This window comes from Aotus nancymaae, unplaced genomic scaffold (assembly GCF_030222135.1).
Source record: "Aotus nancymaae isolate 86718 unplaced genomic scaffold, 86718_ANA_hifiasm-v0.15.2.pri h1tg000088l, whole genome shotgun sequence".
NCBI lineage: Eukaryota > Metazoa > Chordata > Mammalia > Primates > Aotidae > Aotus > Aotus nancymaae.
In genome coordinates, this window is record NW_026988503.1 from 11,039,099 (window position 1) to 11,059,625 (window position 20,527).

Below are 20,527 nucleotides of genomic sequence, written 5' to 3' on the forward strand. Positions count from 1 at the left end.
ACCACTGAAGCACACAACTGCCTATGACAATTCTCAAACAAGCCATAGGTGTAGTAAGAACCACATCTACTGGGTAGGTGTGGCAGAGAGAGAATGGAAATCTTCCTGTGTATTCATTATTGTCAGTAAAACATAAAAGAAAAACAAAGCCATTAGACACATGACTACTTTGAATAGAGGTTATAGTTTGGACAAACTTTTATATATGGGTTTAGCCTTCAGTATCATTGATTTTATTCATAAATTTCTCAATATGGTTTGAAAATACAACAATGTCCTATGTCCTTTTGTTTAACATTCACCTCTAACTTTTTAGCAACAGACACAGTGGTTCTTACCACATAGTAGGTAATAAGAAATTGCTGAATGAATAAATGAATAAAGAAAATTGCTCACTTTAAAAAAAATAGTGCTGTTAAGAAATAATTTGTTGTGATTTTACTTAAATGTATGAGATTATGACTGTAAAACTTTCCTATATCCTTTCACAAATGTTTCCTGGAATTGTTTTCTTCTAAATGCTATCATTTACATTAAATGACAATTTAACAGATAAATCATTCTCTTTTATTCAACACACTGCACTACAATAGTCTTTGTGAGAGACACTAAAGATCCAGCTGTAAATAATATAAGCCCAACCACATTCTCATGGAAAATGCAACCTTGTGAATTACGAATCTTATCAGGGCCCTCCAGATTCACTGTCCACCCTCTCTGCCTTCCTCTCTGATCTCTGTGACTTCAGGATGCATCTATGTCCTCTGGATAGATCACTTAATTGAACAACCCAGCAAGCAGATCAGATGGAGCACCAGAATGTGCACCTGGCTTCTACTAAGCCTTAGATTAAGTAATAATGATTACTGCATCATTCTCTATGCCTACACCTTGAATTATCTTACTCCTATGAGCTGTCTGTTTTCTGATAGGACTCTGACTGATAAGCCACAACATGTATACAGTGCTTCATACAGATGGAACAGTCTTGCTAATTTGTATAAAAACAAATTTGTTATTTTTAAGTACTACTAACCCAATTTGTACAGATGAAGAAATTGAAGGCCACGGACATTCTATAATTTACCAAGTTCAAAATTTTAACCAGGACTTGGATAGTGAGGTCTAATTCCAAGGATATATTCTTACCCTCATGCTAAAGTGCTTCCAGTGACAGTCATCTCTTAGATGAATATAAAATTATTTTGTGAATTAAAGATTTTTCCATGATAGATTACTTTTGTTATGATGAAATAGATAATAAATAATAATCATAATGTCAATATATAGTAAATTGATAAAAATTATAAAAGCATTATATATTTCTTTTCATACTTCATTAATAACCTCAAACTATCTCATAGTTATCACAATTTTTAAATAAAGATATAAAGAAAGAGGAAAAGAAGAAAGGAAAGAAGAAGGGAGGGAAGGAAGGGAGGGAGGGAGGGAGGGAGGGAGGAAAGGAAAAAGAAGGGAGGGAAGGGAGGGAGGAAAGGAAAGAAAGAAGGGAGGGAAGGGAGGGAGGAAAGGAAGGAGGGAAGGAAGGAAAGAAGGAAGGAAGGAGGGGAGGGAGGGAGGGAAGGAAAGAAGGAAGGGTGGGGAGGAAGGGAGAGGAAGGAAGGGAAGGACGGAGGGAGGGAGGCAGGCAGACATGCAGGGAGGGAGGGAGGCAGGGAGGGGAAGAAAGAAAAGAAGAGATGAACTTCTGAGACATTCAGCTAATTAATGATCTTCTCATTTTCTGAGACTATTTTTATTGAATTTTTTTAACAAAATATACTTCACAACATAATTCACTTGCAGTGTCTTTTAAATGATGAGCCATAAAGACAAATGTAATCACAAGTTTGAAATATATAGCCATCATGATTTTTAAAAAGTATGCTAACCCGACTTTAACATATTCACAAATGAAGACCAAACCACTTGTTCCCTTCATTAACATGAGGGAAGATAATTATCTATTAATTTTTCTACAGCAAGAAGCTGTGATTTGAAATCAGGGCAGAGAGGCATGCAGTAATTCCAACCTTAGAAGAAGAGCACAGAATGGCAAAGACTTCATAAAAGTCCATCAATTTTGGCCACTTATACAGATATCTGAGTAGAAGAGGAATTTCCTTTAGGTAGTGATCCGGTAAAGGCTGATACATTTTGATGTAGAAAATTACATTTTACTTAGTTTTAAAGTAATTTGGCCCCATATGTCAAACAGATCAGCTTTCTAAAGTTTACATCACTTGCTATAAATTTTTTTTTAATGATCCTATCAGCTCTTTCCTCATGTCACAGCTTTGTAAAAGCACACAGGATTGTCAGGCTGATTTACCTCCACAATAGTATAATTCTCAAGCACTTGTGAGCAAGATTACATGTTTCAAAAGAGGAATATATATAAAGAAGGAAATTAATTTATGGCTATTTTTAAAGTAGATTTCAAACTTGTATCTTAAAGATTTACACTGGATATAATAAATTTCTAATAATGTATTTAATAAATGACTCCTAAAATATAGCAATAAAACAATCCTTAGTTATTACAATTTTGATGTGAAATTATAGGACATTATAAGTTAAGGGTACTTTACTTACTTAGAGTAGAAGCAAAAGCAGTTGTTTTTAAGAATTTAGAAACATATTGAGGATTCATTCCTAAAGTTTAATCACCACTTAGGTAGAGCTATATGCAATTACTTAAAAAGCATCTCCATACACAATATATTGCATATAATTAATTCAATGAACTATCAAGGCTATAAAGATTAAGTAAGAAGGAAAAAGTATCATTAAAAACCTCAGCTATGGTCTAAAAGTTAACTAAGCAAAGTGATCTAGAGAACAATCCTAATTAAAATGCCTGATATAAACAAAGCTTAGACCAAAAGCACTAAAAACAATTGAATACTTACTTTATTAATCTAATGAATCATGTATCATATCATTACAACTTTGTATATATCATTAATTTCATTCCTTTCACTTAAGCCTTTTATTGGGATTACTTCAGTTATTAGTTGGTCTAATGTATTGGTTACCTCTAAATCTCGCTCTACAATCTCTTCTTATCTTGTTGCATAAACCCTTGCGTGTTATTCAAATTGCTTCATTTATTATGATAGCTTCCCCATGTAAATTGTGCTGACTGCTCGCCCTTGCACAGTCCTCATTAGACTAATGAAAACCTTCAAACGAAAAAACTAAACAACCTGCCAAATAAAGGTCTGAGGTTATTATGAAAATTACAACTCTGGGAGCTGGAAGAAGCTCTGTTCATTAATTCATGCTCAGCAAATTGCTAACTAATTTAGTTGCACTCCTCTGCATTAATGGATTATTTTATAAAAATGTTTTCCACAGCCCAAGACCTTTGGTGCATGCTTTTGAGAGGCTTGAATTCTAATCAACCTTAACAGTAAATTAGGAATGTAATATCTAAATAATAATTGGGATGGCATATGGAGGAAAATAGTGTTTAAAATCCCATGAAAGGTGCTTTTGGTTTTCAGCTTCATCTGTCAATTTCACAGTAGTTAAAACAATTGTACTTGTTTAATATTCTGAAACTGTAGCATAGGATACTAGCAACAATGGTAATGTAAAATTTTAAAGAAAATCTAAAATACAGCTTCTACTGGAACAAAACTGATAGTGATACACAGAAGTTATCACATGTATCTCTAGGAATAATTTGTCAAAAGGACAAGATTAAGTGGTAGTAAGCAAGGAAAGTCAAAGGAAAACACTGCACCCAGTTTTCTACAGCAGGTGGGCAATATCTCCTTTAAAATATCTTCAAAATATCATCAGGTTACTATGCATTTAAACATAATAACCACTAGTTCCATATTAACTTTTGATCTATTTCATATAAACTTCAAATTAGTTCTAGTGTCTTTAGGCTTTACCTAAGCTTGGCTATCATTACAAGCCCTGCAAACAAGGCTGACCGACTGTGTTAAATCATTCTATCAATTTGATGGAAGAATTCAAACTGCTCCAAGCACAAGAAACAACAGGGGTGTTACTCTGCTTCTTAACCTATAATACAGCATTCAAAGCAAGATCACTCCATCATCTACTAAGAGAGAGTAAAGCATTTGTTTGTATGAAAGGCTATATGCATGCACATGTGAGATTATAAAAAAGTTTTAATAAAAGCAGACTGTGAGTGTTAGGCAAAATTGAAAAGACATTTTTAAGTGGCAGCCCTTTCTTTTTAAAAAATGTAGATATTTGGAAGATATTTTGAACAAACAAGAGACTTATTTGTATTTAGTGAAGATTAGCCATAAGATAAACAACTTTATTTGAATGTAGAAAAGCCGTTATTAAGTCAAATAATTATATGTCCCTGTTGCAGTTTATATCTCAAGTTAGAAAACTTCAAAAATATTAGGTCAAAATACATATAATTGCAGATATTGTATTATTTTATTCCATAAAAACAACATCATACAGAGTAGCCTAACATCTGTGGAAACTCAGCATTTGAATTTTGTTATTCTTTTATATTAAAAAATAAGAAAGCTCTTGGAATCACTGAACTTTTAACAATCATTTTTGTACATTTCTAAATAAGTCTAATCAAGGATGAAGACAAGTGTTCTGCAGTTCTTTGAGGAAAAAACATAGCTGTCCATTTACAAAATTAAAATGTACCAAAAAAAAGCAGCTTCAGCTCCACTAAACAATGTTGTTTTGTAAATTACTATTCTCAAATTTAAGTTTCAGGCCCTGTGTGGTGGCTCATGCCTGTACAGCACTTTGGGATGCTGAGGTGAGTGGATTGCCTGAGGCCAGAAGTTCGAGATCAGCCTAGCCTACATGGTGAAACCGCATTTCTACTAAAATTACAAAATGTAGCTGGGTGTAGTGGCATGCACCTGAAGTTCCATCTATTCGGGAGACTGAGGCCCAAGAATTGCTTGAACCTGGGAGGTGGAGGTTGAAGTGAGCCATGATTGTGCCACTGCACTCCAGCCTGGGCAACAGAGTGAGACTCTGTTTCCCCCCCAAAAAAGAAAAGAAAAAGACAAAGTTTCAATTTGGGGTAAATTCTCAAATAGACATTGTAAAAAATATACATAACCTTCCGCTGTAGATCACTTCCATGCTAGACTATGTAAAATATCAACTGGATACTAGCAAAACTGAAAGAAATCCATGGTTTAGGCAATATGCTAGTAAATAGCAGAATTTAAAAAAATAACCAATTCATTAAGCCAAATAATAAGTTATCCAATCAACATCTTACATGAAAGCAATAAAATAAGGGACTCTATAATGACTGATAAATAGATCATTAAATGAAGCAAATTTCTATATGGAACTAATATGTGAGGCTAATAGTAATTTGTTCTCTACCTCATGTTTAATGCTGTAAAAATATAAAAATAATCTCTTAATCAGTGAGGAAGTGAGTTATTCCACTCCTACCAAAACGGTATTAAGAAAATAAAGCAGATTAAGTGTAATAATTAATAGCTTTTAATATTTTTTGAGGAAAAGGCATTTTATCTGACCACGAGTAAAACTATAATGTATAAATTTACAGCATTTATAAGACTAACTACTCTTGTCTCTTTGACATTTAGTGCATGAAAATTATCAGTAGAGGCCGGGTGCAACGGCTCATGCCTGTAATCCCAGCACTTTGGGAGGCCGAGGCAGGCACATCACAAGGTCAGGAGTTTGAGACCAGCCTGGTTAATATGGTGAAACCTCGTCTCTACTAATAATACAAAAAATAGCTGGGCATGGTGGCGGGCAACTCTAGTTCCAGCCACTTGGGAGGCTGAGGCAGAAGAATCGCTTGAACCAGGGAGGTGGAGGTTGCAATGAGCCAAGATTGCACCACTGCACTCCAGCCTCAGCGACAGAGTAAGACTCCATCTCAAAAAAAAAAAAGAAAATTGTCAGTAGATATTAACATGATTCAGTTTTCTAAGTATGCAAAAAAGTTACTAAAATCTAAACATGGAAGAGCTGTACTGGAGATATAATCAAGAAACCACTGAGATGGTTGACACTAATAAATGACTCTATTTCCAAATATAATATTCATATTGGTTATATGATAATAAATTCCTGGGAAATGTAAACTTTATGTAAAACTGTACTAATTTACTTTACAAGTGGCATGAGTGAGTAGCTGAAAGACAGAATTCCTACCCATCATATGGGAATCTCATTTGATTTCTAACCTATTCTCTCGTAGTCTATCCATAAATAATTCCCACTATCACCTGTGATTTACACAGCCACACATATTTGTTTCTCCTCAATATATTTATTGAATAAATTAAGGTTCAATGAAATTATATTAAATTAATGAAAATTATTTTTAATACAATCATCGACATATAAAATACCTGATTAATGTAGGTAATTTAGCAATTTTTTCCTCCAAAACTGTGCACATTACATTCTAGCTATATGTAATCAAAGTGCTCTCTACAATATTATAATTTCAAATTTCCGATTGGGAATCAAATGCAAATCATGATAACTGTGGAATTATGAAATGTAAATAGATAATATTCTAATTCAGTGGTTTACCGCATGTATATTTTCCAATTTATATAATCAAGCCACATGCTTATTAGCTAACTTGATAGTAGAAATGATTTCCATTGGATATTTATATGCATCAAGCACTCCAGACATGTATTATCTCACTTAACTCTGAAAAGAAATTTACTGTTCCCACGAAGGCCAGACCCTGTGCTAAGTATACAAAAAGGTGAGAAGACATAGCTCCTGCTCTGAAGAAGTTTGAGCTGAGCACTAGTGTATAAGAAGACATACATATCCTGTGTAAGGAAAGAAACAGAAGTCTTGTAGGAAAGGACAGAGGATGTTTGAGAAACCTGAAAATTCAGTGTGACATGATGGTCATCAAGGTGCATGGGGTAAAATGTAAATAAATATTAAAGTCTATATTTTATACCAATTGCCCATCATTACAGGGCTGTTATGAGTATCTTACACCAAGGATTTTCTTCAACTGTCATTGAAATATTATTACAAGCTCTGCTTCTAGAAATAATTCATATAATAATAAAACCAGTGTCTTAAGCAATCTGAGCTATGGCTTTGCATATGAAATCTGCCATCTACTTAAGAAAAAACTCTGGGATCCAAATAAATTTGTTGTTGTCCAGTGTTATGAATCACAGAACCAAAAGTGATGGCACTAAGTTCAACACTTATTTCCCAGGCTTGGAAACTGAGGAGGAAAATTACATGGGTAGGTAATATTTAGAGAGAATATTTTGTAAGAGACTTTGAGATGTGCCAATATATTTAGATGGTATAAGTCAGGGTGAAGTTGTGTGTTAGATAATTTTAAAAATGAAAATAATCATGGCTCTATAATATGTATTAACATTATCAAAATATAGAAAATTTTAAAGAAAATAGGCTTTTAGTCTATGCAATTCTATACAGTCACAGGAGACACTAACAGACTCAGATATAGTTGTTGTATGTAACATTTAGTATTGATTAATTTGTATAAGATCAATTTAGAATTTAAAAGAAAAATGCCATTTGTTTAATTTTTATTGATACATAATAGATGCATATATTTGGGGGTACATGTAATAGTTTTAGACATTTATATAATTTTTAAAGATCAAATCAGTAGAATTGGGATATCCATCTCCCTAAATATTTGTCTCTTCTTTATGCTAGAAATATTTGAAATTATCCTTTTCTAGGTATTTTGAAATACACAATAGGTTGCTATAAACTATAGTCACCCTATTGATCTATTGAACACTAGGTCTTATTTCTTCTATCTAACTGTCTGTTTGGACCCATTAATCCTCCCTCCTCCCCGCTATTCTAAACAGCATCTGGAAACCAGCAATCTACTACCTTTATGAAATCTGCTTTTGTAGCTCCCATATATTTGAGAACATGTGCTAATTGTATTTCTGTGCTTAGTTTATCTCATGTAACACAATGACCTGCAGTTCCATTCATGTTGCTGCATTTTTGAAGACTTGATCTTGATTTAAGTCAGAATTTTTAAACAACGAGAAATGTACAAATAAAAATATATTCCAAAACTTGAAAACAGTGATACATAATAATTTTCTATCTAAAGGGCTTTGTATGAAAATGGTCCATAAGGTTGCATGCTAAGACTAAAATATAAAGAATAGACAAAAATCTAAATATGGCCAGTTTACTAACTACTTTATTGCCTTTAGTGCTCTGTCCTTGACGTTAGATTATCAACATGAAAAGTTTTTATACAAAGATGTTGAACATTGGAAATTTTGAGCACTGCCCACCAAGCAGAATATGATACAAAAAAAGTACTTTATGGCCTGAAGCGAGTCCCCTGGAATTCCTGCCTCTCCTCAGATTAGTACTGCTTCTAAAATGTGGTGTCATGAAGTTATCAGCAGTGAAAAGTTTTCAGAACAAATGAAGAGAAAAGGCTTAACTGTAGGAGAAATTACATATTAAGAAAAAAAATCTGTATAATTTCAGCGAGGAAAGGGAGAGACAGAGAAAGAGAGAGACTGATTTGCATTTCATTTGTTTTCATTCACATATCTGGTTTTCAGTAAATATTTACTCATTGATTACATCACATTGGTAGACTTAATCCAAGACCAAAATACAATAACAAATTAGGTATGCAACAGTTAGTCCCAACTCTAAATGCTTAAGTTTTCTATAATTGGAGGAAGTTAATATTATAGGCTTATCTCTATCATATATTTAATTTTTGATCAATCAAAAATAGGTAAATTGTATAATAACAAAAAATGTGCATATTGACTTACAGCAAGGTAAGAAGTATGCTCGAAAATTTGTTGACAGTACAGCAATTTAAGAAAAACCAAAACAAATTATTCATGAGAGAGCAATACTGTAAACTAGTATCAATGGACAAATGCGTGGAATATAAACAGAGAGATCCAGCATCAAGAAACAGTGAGTCTATTTATATACTACAAAGGTCAATTATTATGGCCTATTCCACTATAGTTAGAATGAGGGAAAAGATTGGCAATGTTTTAAAACACAGAAAGCTCTTGGGAACTCCGGATGTTTGGAAAAGCTGAAAGACAGTTGTTTTTTAAGCCATGCTATGTGCTGTCACAGAGTTTCCCTAAGCACATATCTTTGACAAACTCCTGAGTTTAATCGAAGTATCTCTCTTAATCTTTAAAGCATGTCTCCTTATAATTGAGATGACTGCAAAGGTTATTACAATTCTTTTACTTCTTTTTTTTTTCCCCTTTTGGAAACAGAGTTTCACTCTTGTGGCCCAGGCTGGAGTGAAATGGTGTGATCTCAGCTCACTGCAACCTTCGCCTCCCAGGTCCAAGGGATTCTCCCGCCTTAGCCTCTCAAGTAGCTGGGATTACAGGCATCCACCACCACTACTGGCTAATGTTTGTATTTTAAATAGAGACAGGGTTTCACCATGTTGGCTAGGCTGGTCTCAAACTCCTATCTCAGGTGATCTACCCTCCTCAGTCTCCGAAAGTGCTGGGATTACAGGCACGAGCCACTGTGCCCAGCCAATTACTTTTTCTCTCTCTCTCTCTCTCTCTCTCTCTCTCTCTCTCTCTATATATATATATATATATATATATCCAGTGATATATATATATCTCCAGTGAATATACATATATATCTCTCTCCAGTGATATATATTTATATATAGATACATATTTATATATATATATTTGATGTATAGATACAGATATATGCATATACGTATATTTTATTTGTTTAGGTTTGAACCTATATGTAGGTTCACATCCAAATAAATACATATGTGTGTGTGTGTGTGTTTGTATGTATGTATATATATAAACATGCTTAAATTATACTCTTCCTAAGCTGAAAACCCTACGTGAGTATTTTTTATTTTTAAAGCAGAATGAATTTACTCAGTAGTTAAAACCACTGGTCCTTCAACTAACATTGACTTAATTCTTTTGTATAATAGAATGGAGATAATAGCTATTTAATATTAAGAAGAACATAAAATGTTTAAGTTACTGATGCTTAAGATTTCAGAGCACAGTGACTCTCAGCATACAAATAAATGTTGGCATCTATTTTTGGAATCAGTGTTTTCTAAAGAATTATTGCCTTTTGAATAATTTAGTTGGTAGACAGCAAATTACATATAGGTTCAAGCCTAAAATGACATAAACATATAATTAATTTTCTTTACAACTATCTCTAAATGAAGCTACTAGTTTGATATAGATATGAGTGGTAGGAAAGTTACAGGGATATTATGAGACCCATGATAAATGTTGTCATGAAAGAAAACAATTTTTAATTTAGTAGTCTCTATCAATCTAGAAAGCCCATGAATATTTACTATTAATTCACTATGCAAAAACTAGATAAAAGAAAGTACATGCAAGAGAAAAGCATCACATAACAAAAAGCTTACTTGAATAGTATCAACATCTATTACAATTTTGGGATTACATATACACATTTGAAATCAATTATAGTTTCACGTTTCTAGGGAGAATCTTAAAAATTTATTTTTCACTATAAAATATATGTTAAAATATAGAGAAATTTTGGGCTATGATCAAGGACTTTGCAGCAAAACAATTTAGAAAACCTTGAAATAAGTACCATTAGTGATACAGTAAGTTTTTATGTATATTCGTGGTCAGAATGTTCTAATGTGTTTAATATAAATGTACTTTCTAAAGGCCAGATAATTCCACCTTTGGCCTTGCTATTAATCCTTAAAGCACGTGATCTCCAAAGTTGTTTTAACTCTTGTCTGTCTGTCAGAATCTTCTAGTAATTCAGCCTACAGATCAGTATGCACTCAAAGACTGCCTAGTCTGTTTAAAGCAAATGTAGTACACAGAAGACTCCCAGTCAGCTTACATTCTAGTAGTGGAAGGATATCAACGAAGAGATAACTTCCAAATAACAAAACAAATACTTCAAAACATGCCTAGATCAACCTAGTATATTATTTCAAAAAATGCTCCATGGTGGCAAAATAATAATAATAATCAATAAATAGATTAAAATCATAACATACGAAAAAGAAACAGTTATGAAAAATATAGGTCAATTAAAAGGATAATGGTGCACAAAGCTCTGCAATAAAAATTCTAGTAAGATTTGTTATTCCAATTCTAGTACCGGTCATTCCTTTTGTGTTTTTCTCTTCACTACCATCTCTGGACTTCTGTATTTCTCTCTTACCCCTTCTCCACCATGGTTCTGCAAGAGAATTTAGCGCTAATATCTTGACATTCATTATATAACATAAATTAGCTTCCTTCTTATGCATCCCAAGTTAAACTTGTTAAATAGTATCTAAGGGAAAATTGAGAAAACAATGACAAATAATTTTCTGAGGGCTTTGTTCCGCTTTGTTCTTTGGCTCAACCCTAGTGGAGAATGATTGTGAAACCCATACAATTAATTACTATATTTAAATATCATTACTTAAAATGAATATTTGATGAAACTTTATGTTTTACCACTATACTAATTTTTACAATATTGCTATGCATGGCTTTCTGATTAAATATCAAAGGTATAGGTCAAAATATATATGATGGATAATACCTATGACATTTTTCTTTATTGTTAATGAAAAGCTTGTGAAAAATGTAAGTTAGAAATTTAGAGACCAACTGAACTAGTTGTGCACTGCATTAGAATACTTGATATAAATAACACTTGATATCAAATTTCACAATAATAAAAAATGATTAATGCCTCTTTTTCTCAATTATGCCTAGAAGTTAACATGTTAGTATCTAGATTATTGTTTTCTCACTGACATTCCATAGCTCAAATAATCTAATTTGTAGAAATATACTCCTTCTCCCTAAGGCACTTAGCAGAACTATTTTTATGTTAAAAGGGAAATGTTTTATGTAAGCATTTTTACTTTTCGTGAGTAGTCTTTTTGATGGAAAAAAGGTACCCCTCCTTAACTTAATCTCTCTCCACAGATTTAGTCCTATTTAATTATTTAAATACCCAATTGTGTTTCCTTTCCTTGTTGACAGCTGATTAATTGTGCCCTTTTAATGTTTTCCAAAGAAATAATCCTTATTCACAATACTGATTATTTGATGGCTATGTCAAAAAAAAAAAGAGAAGTGAATTGTCCTATCCATATTTATAAAGTTTCAAAATATTAAGTTAAAATTAAAAATACATGGAAAGGCTCTTATATTCACAATTTAACACTTATAATTTGAAAGCAAGTATTTGCATCTCCAAGAATAAATTTCTAATATACTAAAATAATATTTTAATTTTTTCATGAAATTATGAAATAGGGGATGAAAATGTAATTTTTGCCTGTGAAAATAAGTTTGGTTGATATTAACAAAATATAAGAAACTTTTGTAGCTATGTAGAACTTGGGCTTTCTTGGTATATTTTGAAACAACTACTAGTACACTGACATATAAAATATATCTCTGTTTCCTTATTGGTCTATTAACTATGTTTTTTAATTCAAAAGAAGAGAGAATCATCCTTTCTATACTGTTATTGTTCTGTTATGCTAAGTAAAATGACAATGACCCTAAAGCCATTGAAAAAGTCAAATAGCAGACCCTTTAGGAACTGAGAGATAATGATTGGGACTTTTTTTTTAATGTACTGGTAACTAAATTGTAACTTACCTATTGTATAAGAGAAGTGCTGCAGGTCTTCATTTATATCTCTTTTTGTTGAATAGGTTTAATTTGTACTTAATATTGTAGGTTTTAAAAACCCTTATATATATATATATATATATATTTTTTACATAATGTAGAGAGGTATTTCTTCTGTAATTAAAATCTAGTTCATATATTGAATTGGAAAAACAAGGAATATATAATCATACATTACCTTTTTCAATATGCATCCTTTTTGACTCATGTCCCATGTCATGACCAGCCAAATCTCCCTCTTTGGGCCCAGGGAGTACATTTGGTGATAAGCCCATTAGCATCTGGTTCATGGACAACCCATTCTGATGAACCGCTGTTAAACCCAAAAAACAAACAAACAAAACAAAACACAAAAACACCATAACACGCAAGGTTCCAATAAGTTAATTAAACTCTTCTGGACTCAACAGTAAATATAGTATTAATGTCATGATCTAACTTTAAATTTATAATCTATCCCTAAAAACACTATGATAAATAACATGATAATTCAGCAGACTAAGCAGAAAATACTGAAAATGACATCACTTTATTTTTATTTTGCATAAAATAAAATTTGTGTGGAAAATATACAACTTTAAAATATAAGAATAATATAGTAGAAATTGCCATTTGGCAAACACCATTAATAATAATTGATTGTTTCAGAAATCAAGGGATAGATAATTCTAAAACCAGTGAGTGGAAGTTTGGTAAAGAACAGGATATTTGCATAGTCTTAAGATATTTTGTCACAACATACTCAGTATCTACAAAGGTAAACAACAACAGCAACAAAAAGTAATATTGCAATAGAGAAACCTGGTAGTCACTACCTTAAGAAAATGATAAAATTATTGCTGGTATTGTAGAAATGTGTGTCTCCTGAAGTGATTCACTAAGAAAGACACACTATCACAGCTGTGTGATTCCTGCCAAACATCCATAACCTATGTCTAATCAAGAGGAACCATAAAAAAACGAAACTGAGGGACATTCTACAAAATAAATGGCCTGTACTCAAAAAAAGTGTTGTTACTGAAAGACAAAAATGACTAATAAACTGTTCCAGGTTAAAGAATACTAAGAGAATATGAGAAATAGTTGTAGTGTGTGATCCTAGATTGGCTTTTGTACCAAGAAAAAAAAAAAATTGCTTTTAAAAATGTTGGTGGGAAAACTAGTGCAATTTAAATAAAAACTGTAGTTTAAATTTTAGTACGATTATATTATTTTCCTGATTTTGCTCATTTTTCTTTTGTTATGTAAAAAAATGTCCTTGTTTGTAGAAGATAAATGATGGAGAGTTTGCGGTAAAGATGCATTTAATTTATGATAGAAGAACTAGGTGACATTATGCCTTTATTGAGATATCACTTTCAGAGACCTTCATGGGTTGATTGATGAGGTAAATCAGGATGACGAGCACATAAGAATGATTTGTATTATATTTGAAAATTTTCTGTAAGTCTAAAATTACTTTAAAGTAACATGTTAGAAACAAATATACATATATGTGCATATATATGTATATGCATATATATATGTATGTGCGTGAATGTGGATGTATTTCCACTTCAACAATTATGATATCCCAGGCATACAAAAATGTATTCTTTGTTTCTATCAAAAATTTTAAAAATAATATAACGATTAATAAAATTATATGAATGTATAACAAAACTCTTTCAAATCTTCCCCAAGCTGTCAGTCATTTTCATTTTATTACAAAAAAAAAATTTTTTCTCTAGGACAGCACCTTTCCAATGACAATATCTTATAATGAAACCAATATTTATCATTAAACTTTTGATTCTAGTGTCAACATATCATAAAAATATACAGTAAATATTTTATTTGAAAACCATTTTAAAGTAGTGTATAAAGTTACAAAAATTAAGAAAATATGTTTCAGGCAGGCCAAAGCAAGTATATATATTTAGTATTATGTTGAACTATATAATTGCCAATAATTGACTATCTTTTATTTATAATTATTTACATAGCATTTAACTTAATCTTTAAATTATCTATACTTCAATAGCTCCCAGATCAACAATTTTCACATTATGCATACATTCCTTTATAATCTACAAAGTCACTTTCTAAAAAATGCTTTCCTATTATGAAAATATTCTCGACAACCAAATAACTTAACTAAATTTTGTGTAATTAGATAAAGTTTATGCTATAAACATAATTTCACAAAATAATGGCTAAATTCTGGAAAAGCAATATATATAGGTTTTACCAACCAAGTTATTCTCTTTTAATATAGTCATTTATCAAAAGAACAATCTGATATTATTGTACAAACAGAAAATTATCTGTTAATTGGATGGCATTTTAACTTTATTCTTAATTTTCTTGGCCATAAGGACCAAGATTAAATATTATGGAAATGTTATAAAATACAGCCCTACTTCTCAAATTTTAATAATAACAACATATGGCAATAGTATGCATTATTGATTGTTACTAATTCAAATTCTCAAATTTAGCTAATTTCAAATTCTTTAATCCACTGATCAACAGAATGAATTAGAAATATATGCTTTTTAAATTTATTATTTTGAATCTGACTCATTTCTCTTTGTGGATATCTCCATTAACACAAGAATAAAATTTAAAACTTAGTGAATTACAAAATGGAAGGGTAGGATTTGAGGAATGATGTTGAATAATCCATAAACAGTGGACCTAGGCACTAGGTATATGAGAATTGGTTGTGTTTCCTTCAGAAACCAATCTAGAAGGTTACTTATTTTCTCTGTTTCATGGCTCAAATCTTTATATGTGGCATCAAAGAGAGGAAATTTATATCAGGACCTGTTAATGTTGTGTCATACCTCATGATATTGCAAACTGGGAAACATAATTTTGAGAGATGGCTATTGCTACAGAGCTTCAGAACATGATCCATCTGAGATCTATTTGGAATGAGGGCATGTTGATTAGAGAAGCCAGCTGTACCTAATAAAGTTTAAAATGGTGACAAGTAGAAGTATGAGACCTACGGATTCTGTCAGAAGAGCTCTCAGTCCGTGCAGGGGAGCTGGACACGCTGCTGCTGCGATGTGATGATGGGTGACTGCCAGGCCTTCTGCCCTCCTCCAGAGAGGGGGCAGGTGAGGGGCTATCGGGAACACGCTCCTACACCAGCAAGGGAGGGAAGGAGGGAAGAAAAGAGGTTAAATACAATGGAATTTTACTTAACGAATGTTGGTTTTTCTCAATACAATAAGAGATGTAAAGAGAATAAACACTTTATTTCATCAGCATTTAACTGTACTAAAAGATATGTTTATCTTGAGCAAAGCCAAATAAAGTAGAAAAAGATGATTTATGAAACTATGGTTCTACAGGTAAGCATGACTGTAGTCATGGCAAATGTCAATCCACTCTGGAGAAAAAGTAAGCCCTAAGAAGACACCCAAAAATATCCATATAAGAACCCATTAGACAACAAAGAATTCGGAGAATAAAAGATTATTTATCATTTTGAAGAAATATAAATATATTCCCTTGTTTTTGCAAGTATCTAAAGGTTATGTAATAAACATATTATCAACATGACTGACCATAATAATCATACCAGAGGAGTTTTTAACAGGTACTCCATCTGGGCACTGCTCTGGACATAGTCACATTTTAAGGCATCATGGAAATGGATTATTATTTAATATCAGAATAATTTTCTTTGATTTAAATAATTTTCAGAGTACCTACCACACCTAGTTTCAATTCAACCACGCAAATGTATTAAGGGCAAATTTGTGAAATATGTATCAATTGTGTCCCAGGGAAATTTGGTACTGTGTTTCCTCATACTCTATTTTATGTCAACACTCTTGTTTCCTCCATACCTCCGTCTCTAAGCTCTGTACATTCTCCATTATACAAATATGCAGGTGGATTATATAAATGCCTCCAATTAGCTATTATAAATGGCGCTACAGATTAAGAAAGAAGGTACCCACTGGTGAACATTTTCTACTTTGAGCGACAAAATATACCTTCAGTTATTAACAGATACAGGACTTGATGAACTGTCTTTGCAATAATTAATAAATAGTTAAAAGTCTGGAAGAAAACTACATAAAGTATGTAGATGTATAATGTACTTATGAGTAGTAAGTACATTATTCTTTATTAGGGTGAAAATACGCAAATATGACATAAAGAAAAAAGTTCTAAAATATAATTGGCCTGTAGGAGGCTCATTGTTTCCAAAATGTCAATGTTAATATGGAAAACAAAGAGGAGTTTCCAGGCTTTGTACTGCCAGTGAGAATGGTGATCATGCTCATCTTTGGTCAAAGTGATTTTATTAGCAACATCATGGTCTGAAATCCTACTGCACATCAGAATCACCCTGGCAAGTTCTTAAATGTGCTTATGCTTCAGTTTGACTCCCAGAGATTCTGGTTTACTGAGAATTATGGCTTAATTGTGTCCCCCAAAGAGATACGTTGAAGTCCTAACCTTTTGTCCCTATGAGCATGAATGTATTTGAAAACTGAGTTTTTGCAGACATAATTAGTTAAGATGAGAATATACTGGATTAGGATGGCTTCTAATCCCACATGATTCGTGTCTTTACAAGAAGATGTGAAGATAGGAGGGAAGAATGTCATGTGACCATTGAGGCAGAGATTAAATGTGTGCAGCTTCAAGCCAAGACATGCCAAGGATTGCCAGCCCCTACCAGAAGCTATGGAAAGACAACAAAGGATTCTACCTAGAATCTCAAAGGGAGCATGGCCCTCATAAACTCTTGATTTTGAACTTCTAGACTTCAGTAATGCAAGATAATAAATCTCTCTGGTTTTAAGCTACCCAGTTTCTGGTTCTTTGTTACAGTGATCCTAAAAAAACTAATACACTAGGTCTAAAATGGGAACCAGACTTCAGTATTTTTTTAAGGCTCTCCCTACAATTTTAATATGGAGCCAAGATTGAACTGTACTTTCGTCATACTCTTTTAAGTTTTCAATGGTGTACACTGCCAATAAACATCTTCAGCAGATATGCTGAGACTTCATTTTGGAAAGCATGACAAATAAAATGAAAATAAGCACAAAAAATAGCCACGCGCTTTTCCCAAATCCATGTAATCAAATGGTTTCCTAACATATATTCCATGGAATTAAAAAAAAAAAAAAAGAAGTGCTATGAGAAACTTCATGACAAAACAATATTGTAAAGAAAGAAAAAAAGTCAATTAAATGTTACTCTCAAAAGTTGCAATGCGTATTAGAATCTTGTTGTAATGATAATGTGTTGAACTTTAAGAGTTTCTGGACAGGACTAATATGTGTTTACAGGCTTCTGCAAAAGACATTAAACCCCCACAGAAGGCAGATGTATTGTTAGTATTATATTAAAAAGTATTAGCCCTTTACCTTAATTGATCAGAGGTTAACAATTAAGTGCTTTATTTTCTGCAAATAGCAAAATTGATATGTAGGTAAATGTAAGCAACACGCAATACATTTTCCAGCTCAAGTTATGTAGGATTTCCACTTGAAATACTGCTAATATGCAAATAAGAAAAGGGGGAGGGAGAGAAAGAAAGAGAGAGAGAAGATATGGGGAGAGGAGAGAGTAAACAAGGGGACAAACAAAAACACATACACCCCATATATTAAAATTTAAAACTGACTTGTTCAGAGAAGTTTATAGCATGCATGCATTTGTAACACTCTAGGATACTTAAGAAAGGTACTGTACAGTTTGCAGAATAAGATATTTTGAAATCTTTATCAAAAGTAGCATGGAAAATGAACATATTATCAGTTACTTTTCCAAACTAAAAAATGAAGTATGTATGCCCCCAAAATGTCTAAGGCAAACAAATGACCAAAAGTTTTTAAAAACACACATATATATGACTTAAAAGATCAGAAACTTCACATCTGGATGCCAAAACTTACTTCCTATCTTCTAATTATAATTATCCTAAACTATAAAGAAGCTTCAAATGACAATATGCTCATATCAAATCATTGTAATCACAAATCAAAGGATAATCTTGACTTGTGTACAGCCAAGCCAAAATTCAAAAGTTGAATTTTGTATGGTTTTGAAGTATTTGTGCACTTACAGAGGACACATTTATAAGACTATATGTAGAACTTCTTTTAATTTGTATAAATATATTAAGAAACAATACTGCAGCTAACTGCATACATGCCCAGACATACACTCTTAAAGTCTAACCTTGCGTTCTTGAAATTCTAATAGAAACATACAGTTTGTCTAAGCTTTAGAGCTAATTCCTAATACATCTAACTGCTAACACTTGGATTACACAGAAATACATAGTGTGTATTTGAGAAAATGCATTGCTATATTATTGTAGGAACAAAATTTTCTAAAATAACCACTCTTTTATTCAGAAGGTCACTCACATCAATACTTATCTATCAATAAATTTTAATGCTTTTCTTAATAATGTTAGTGATCTTTCGGAGGCATATGTTTGGCTGAACAGACATAAAGTACAATATTGAAATAAATCAGTCTTTCTAAAATGATTTTGCAAGTCTGATATTCCTGTCATAATAGATTTCCTAGTGGTACTAATGGAAAGCATGCGAATATAATTTTTCTGAGATATTTAACTCATTAAAATGCTTAAATATTAAACACACAAATTTCTAGAACAATATATGTCATTAAAATAAGTCCTTGTTTATTTTAACATTTCCCATATAAGTAGAAAAATGCTTTATGAGTCAATGTACTTAAATGTCAAAGTTGTCTATGATCATCCCTTTAATTCATGACTTGTTCAGTTTTTCATTTACACATCCAAAATACTCTTAAAAAGACATAATATACTAAGTAAAAATAAATTAGATTAAAATTGTTATGTAAAATGCATTTTAACAGCATAATTTAAAGCTCAGTAAATATGTAAAAGTAAAATTATAGTATTTAATTTAGCTTTAACTTAGTTTTGCTTTTATTGTAGTTTTGTGTTTAAGAACAAAGGATAGGAAGACAATAGTTAATACTGTTATTTGAAGAAAATATTTTAATTTATGCAAATTTTTATGATTTAAAAGCTTAACCATTCAATTGAAACTTTCTATAAATTGAGACACAACATATTCAGTCATTTTACTTAATGTATAATTTCAATCTTTGGAACATAATGTATTGTTCTTTGAAGAATTTCATTAAAGTAAAATCCATTGAGCAAGTAAGATTTGAATACATTGTTGCACAATAAATTAATTTATTTCAACAGCTTAATTCTTTTATCATATTTATATGCTTGCCTTTCCAGAATATTCTATAAGATGGAGAATAATGGAGACAGTAAAGAATTGCTTAGGAGGGAATGTCATAATTATGACTGAAACAAAATAGACAATGAGTTTTATTCAGACATAATAAGAAAGCAGCAGTTCAATGTCTATAAGAAAACTATGTAAACTGGATTTATCATTTCATTTGTGTAATACCCTTTAACCTCCAATATGGGTCTGAAGTAGGACAGAGAGGAAAAAGGTTTAATTTAATATTTCAACACACTGCTTTATAGTCCTGCATCAACTCCACCAATCAATAAAACACAATCTTTTGCAATGTTCCATCGTTATAAAACTTGCCACAATAATAAATGAAAATTTAAGAGGAGTAGTCTTCTACTGGAAAAAAGGTCATACTAATAAACTAGTAGTAACAGAAGAACAACAAAGGAAAAGGGTCTGTAGGATACTTCAGAATCAAAAATAGAATCCAAAAACAATGTACTAAACTTCTAAAATAAAAAGTATAAAATGTTCAGTACTACACACAGTGATAAACTAAACAGTTTTAAAATTGCA

At 31.8% G+C, this 20,527-nt stretch overlaps 1 protein-coding gene across 1 annotated transcript in view; it reads right to left on the bottom strand.

Annotated features, from left to right (window-relative positions):
• Nucleotides 1–20,527, bottom strand: part of DACH1 (dachshund family transcription factor 1) — a 419,816-nt gene that overhangs the window by 101,157 nt on the left and 298,132 nt on the right. Inside the window, exons 5-6 of the mRNA XM_012442858.2 lie at nt 15,704–15,839; nt 12,886–13,020 (exon numbers count right to left, since the gene is read on the bottom strand). Coding sequence (XP_012298281.2) covers nt 12,886–13,020; nt 15,704–15,839 — 271 coding nt within the window. The remainder of the gene's footprint in view (nt 1–12,885; nt 13,021–15,703; nt 15,840–20,527) is intronic.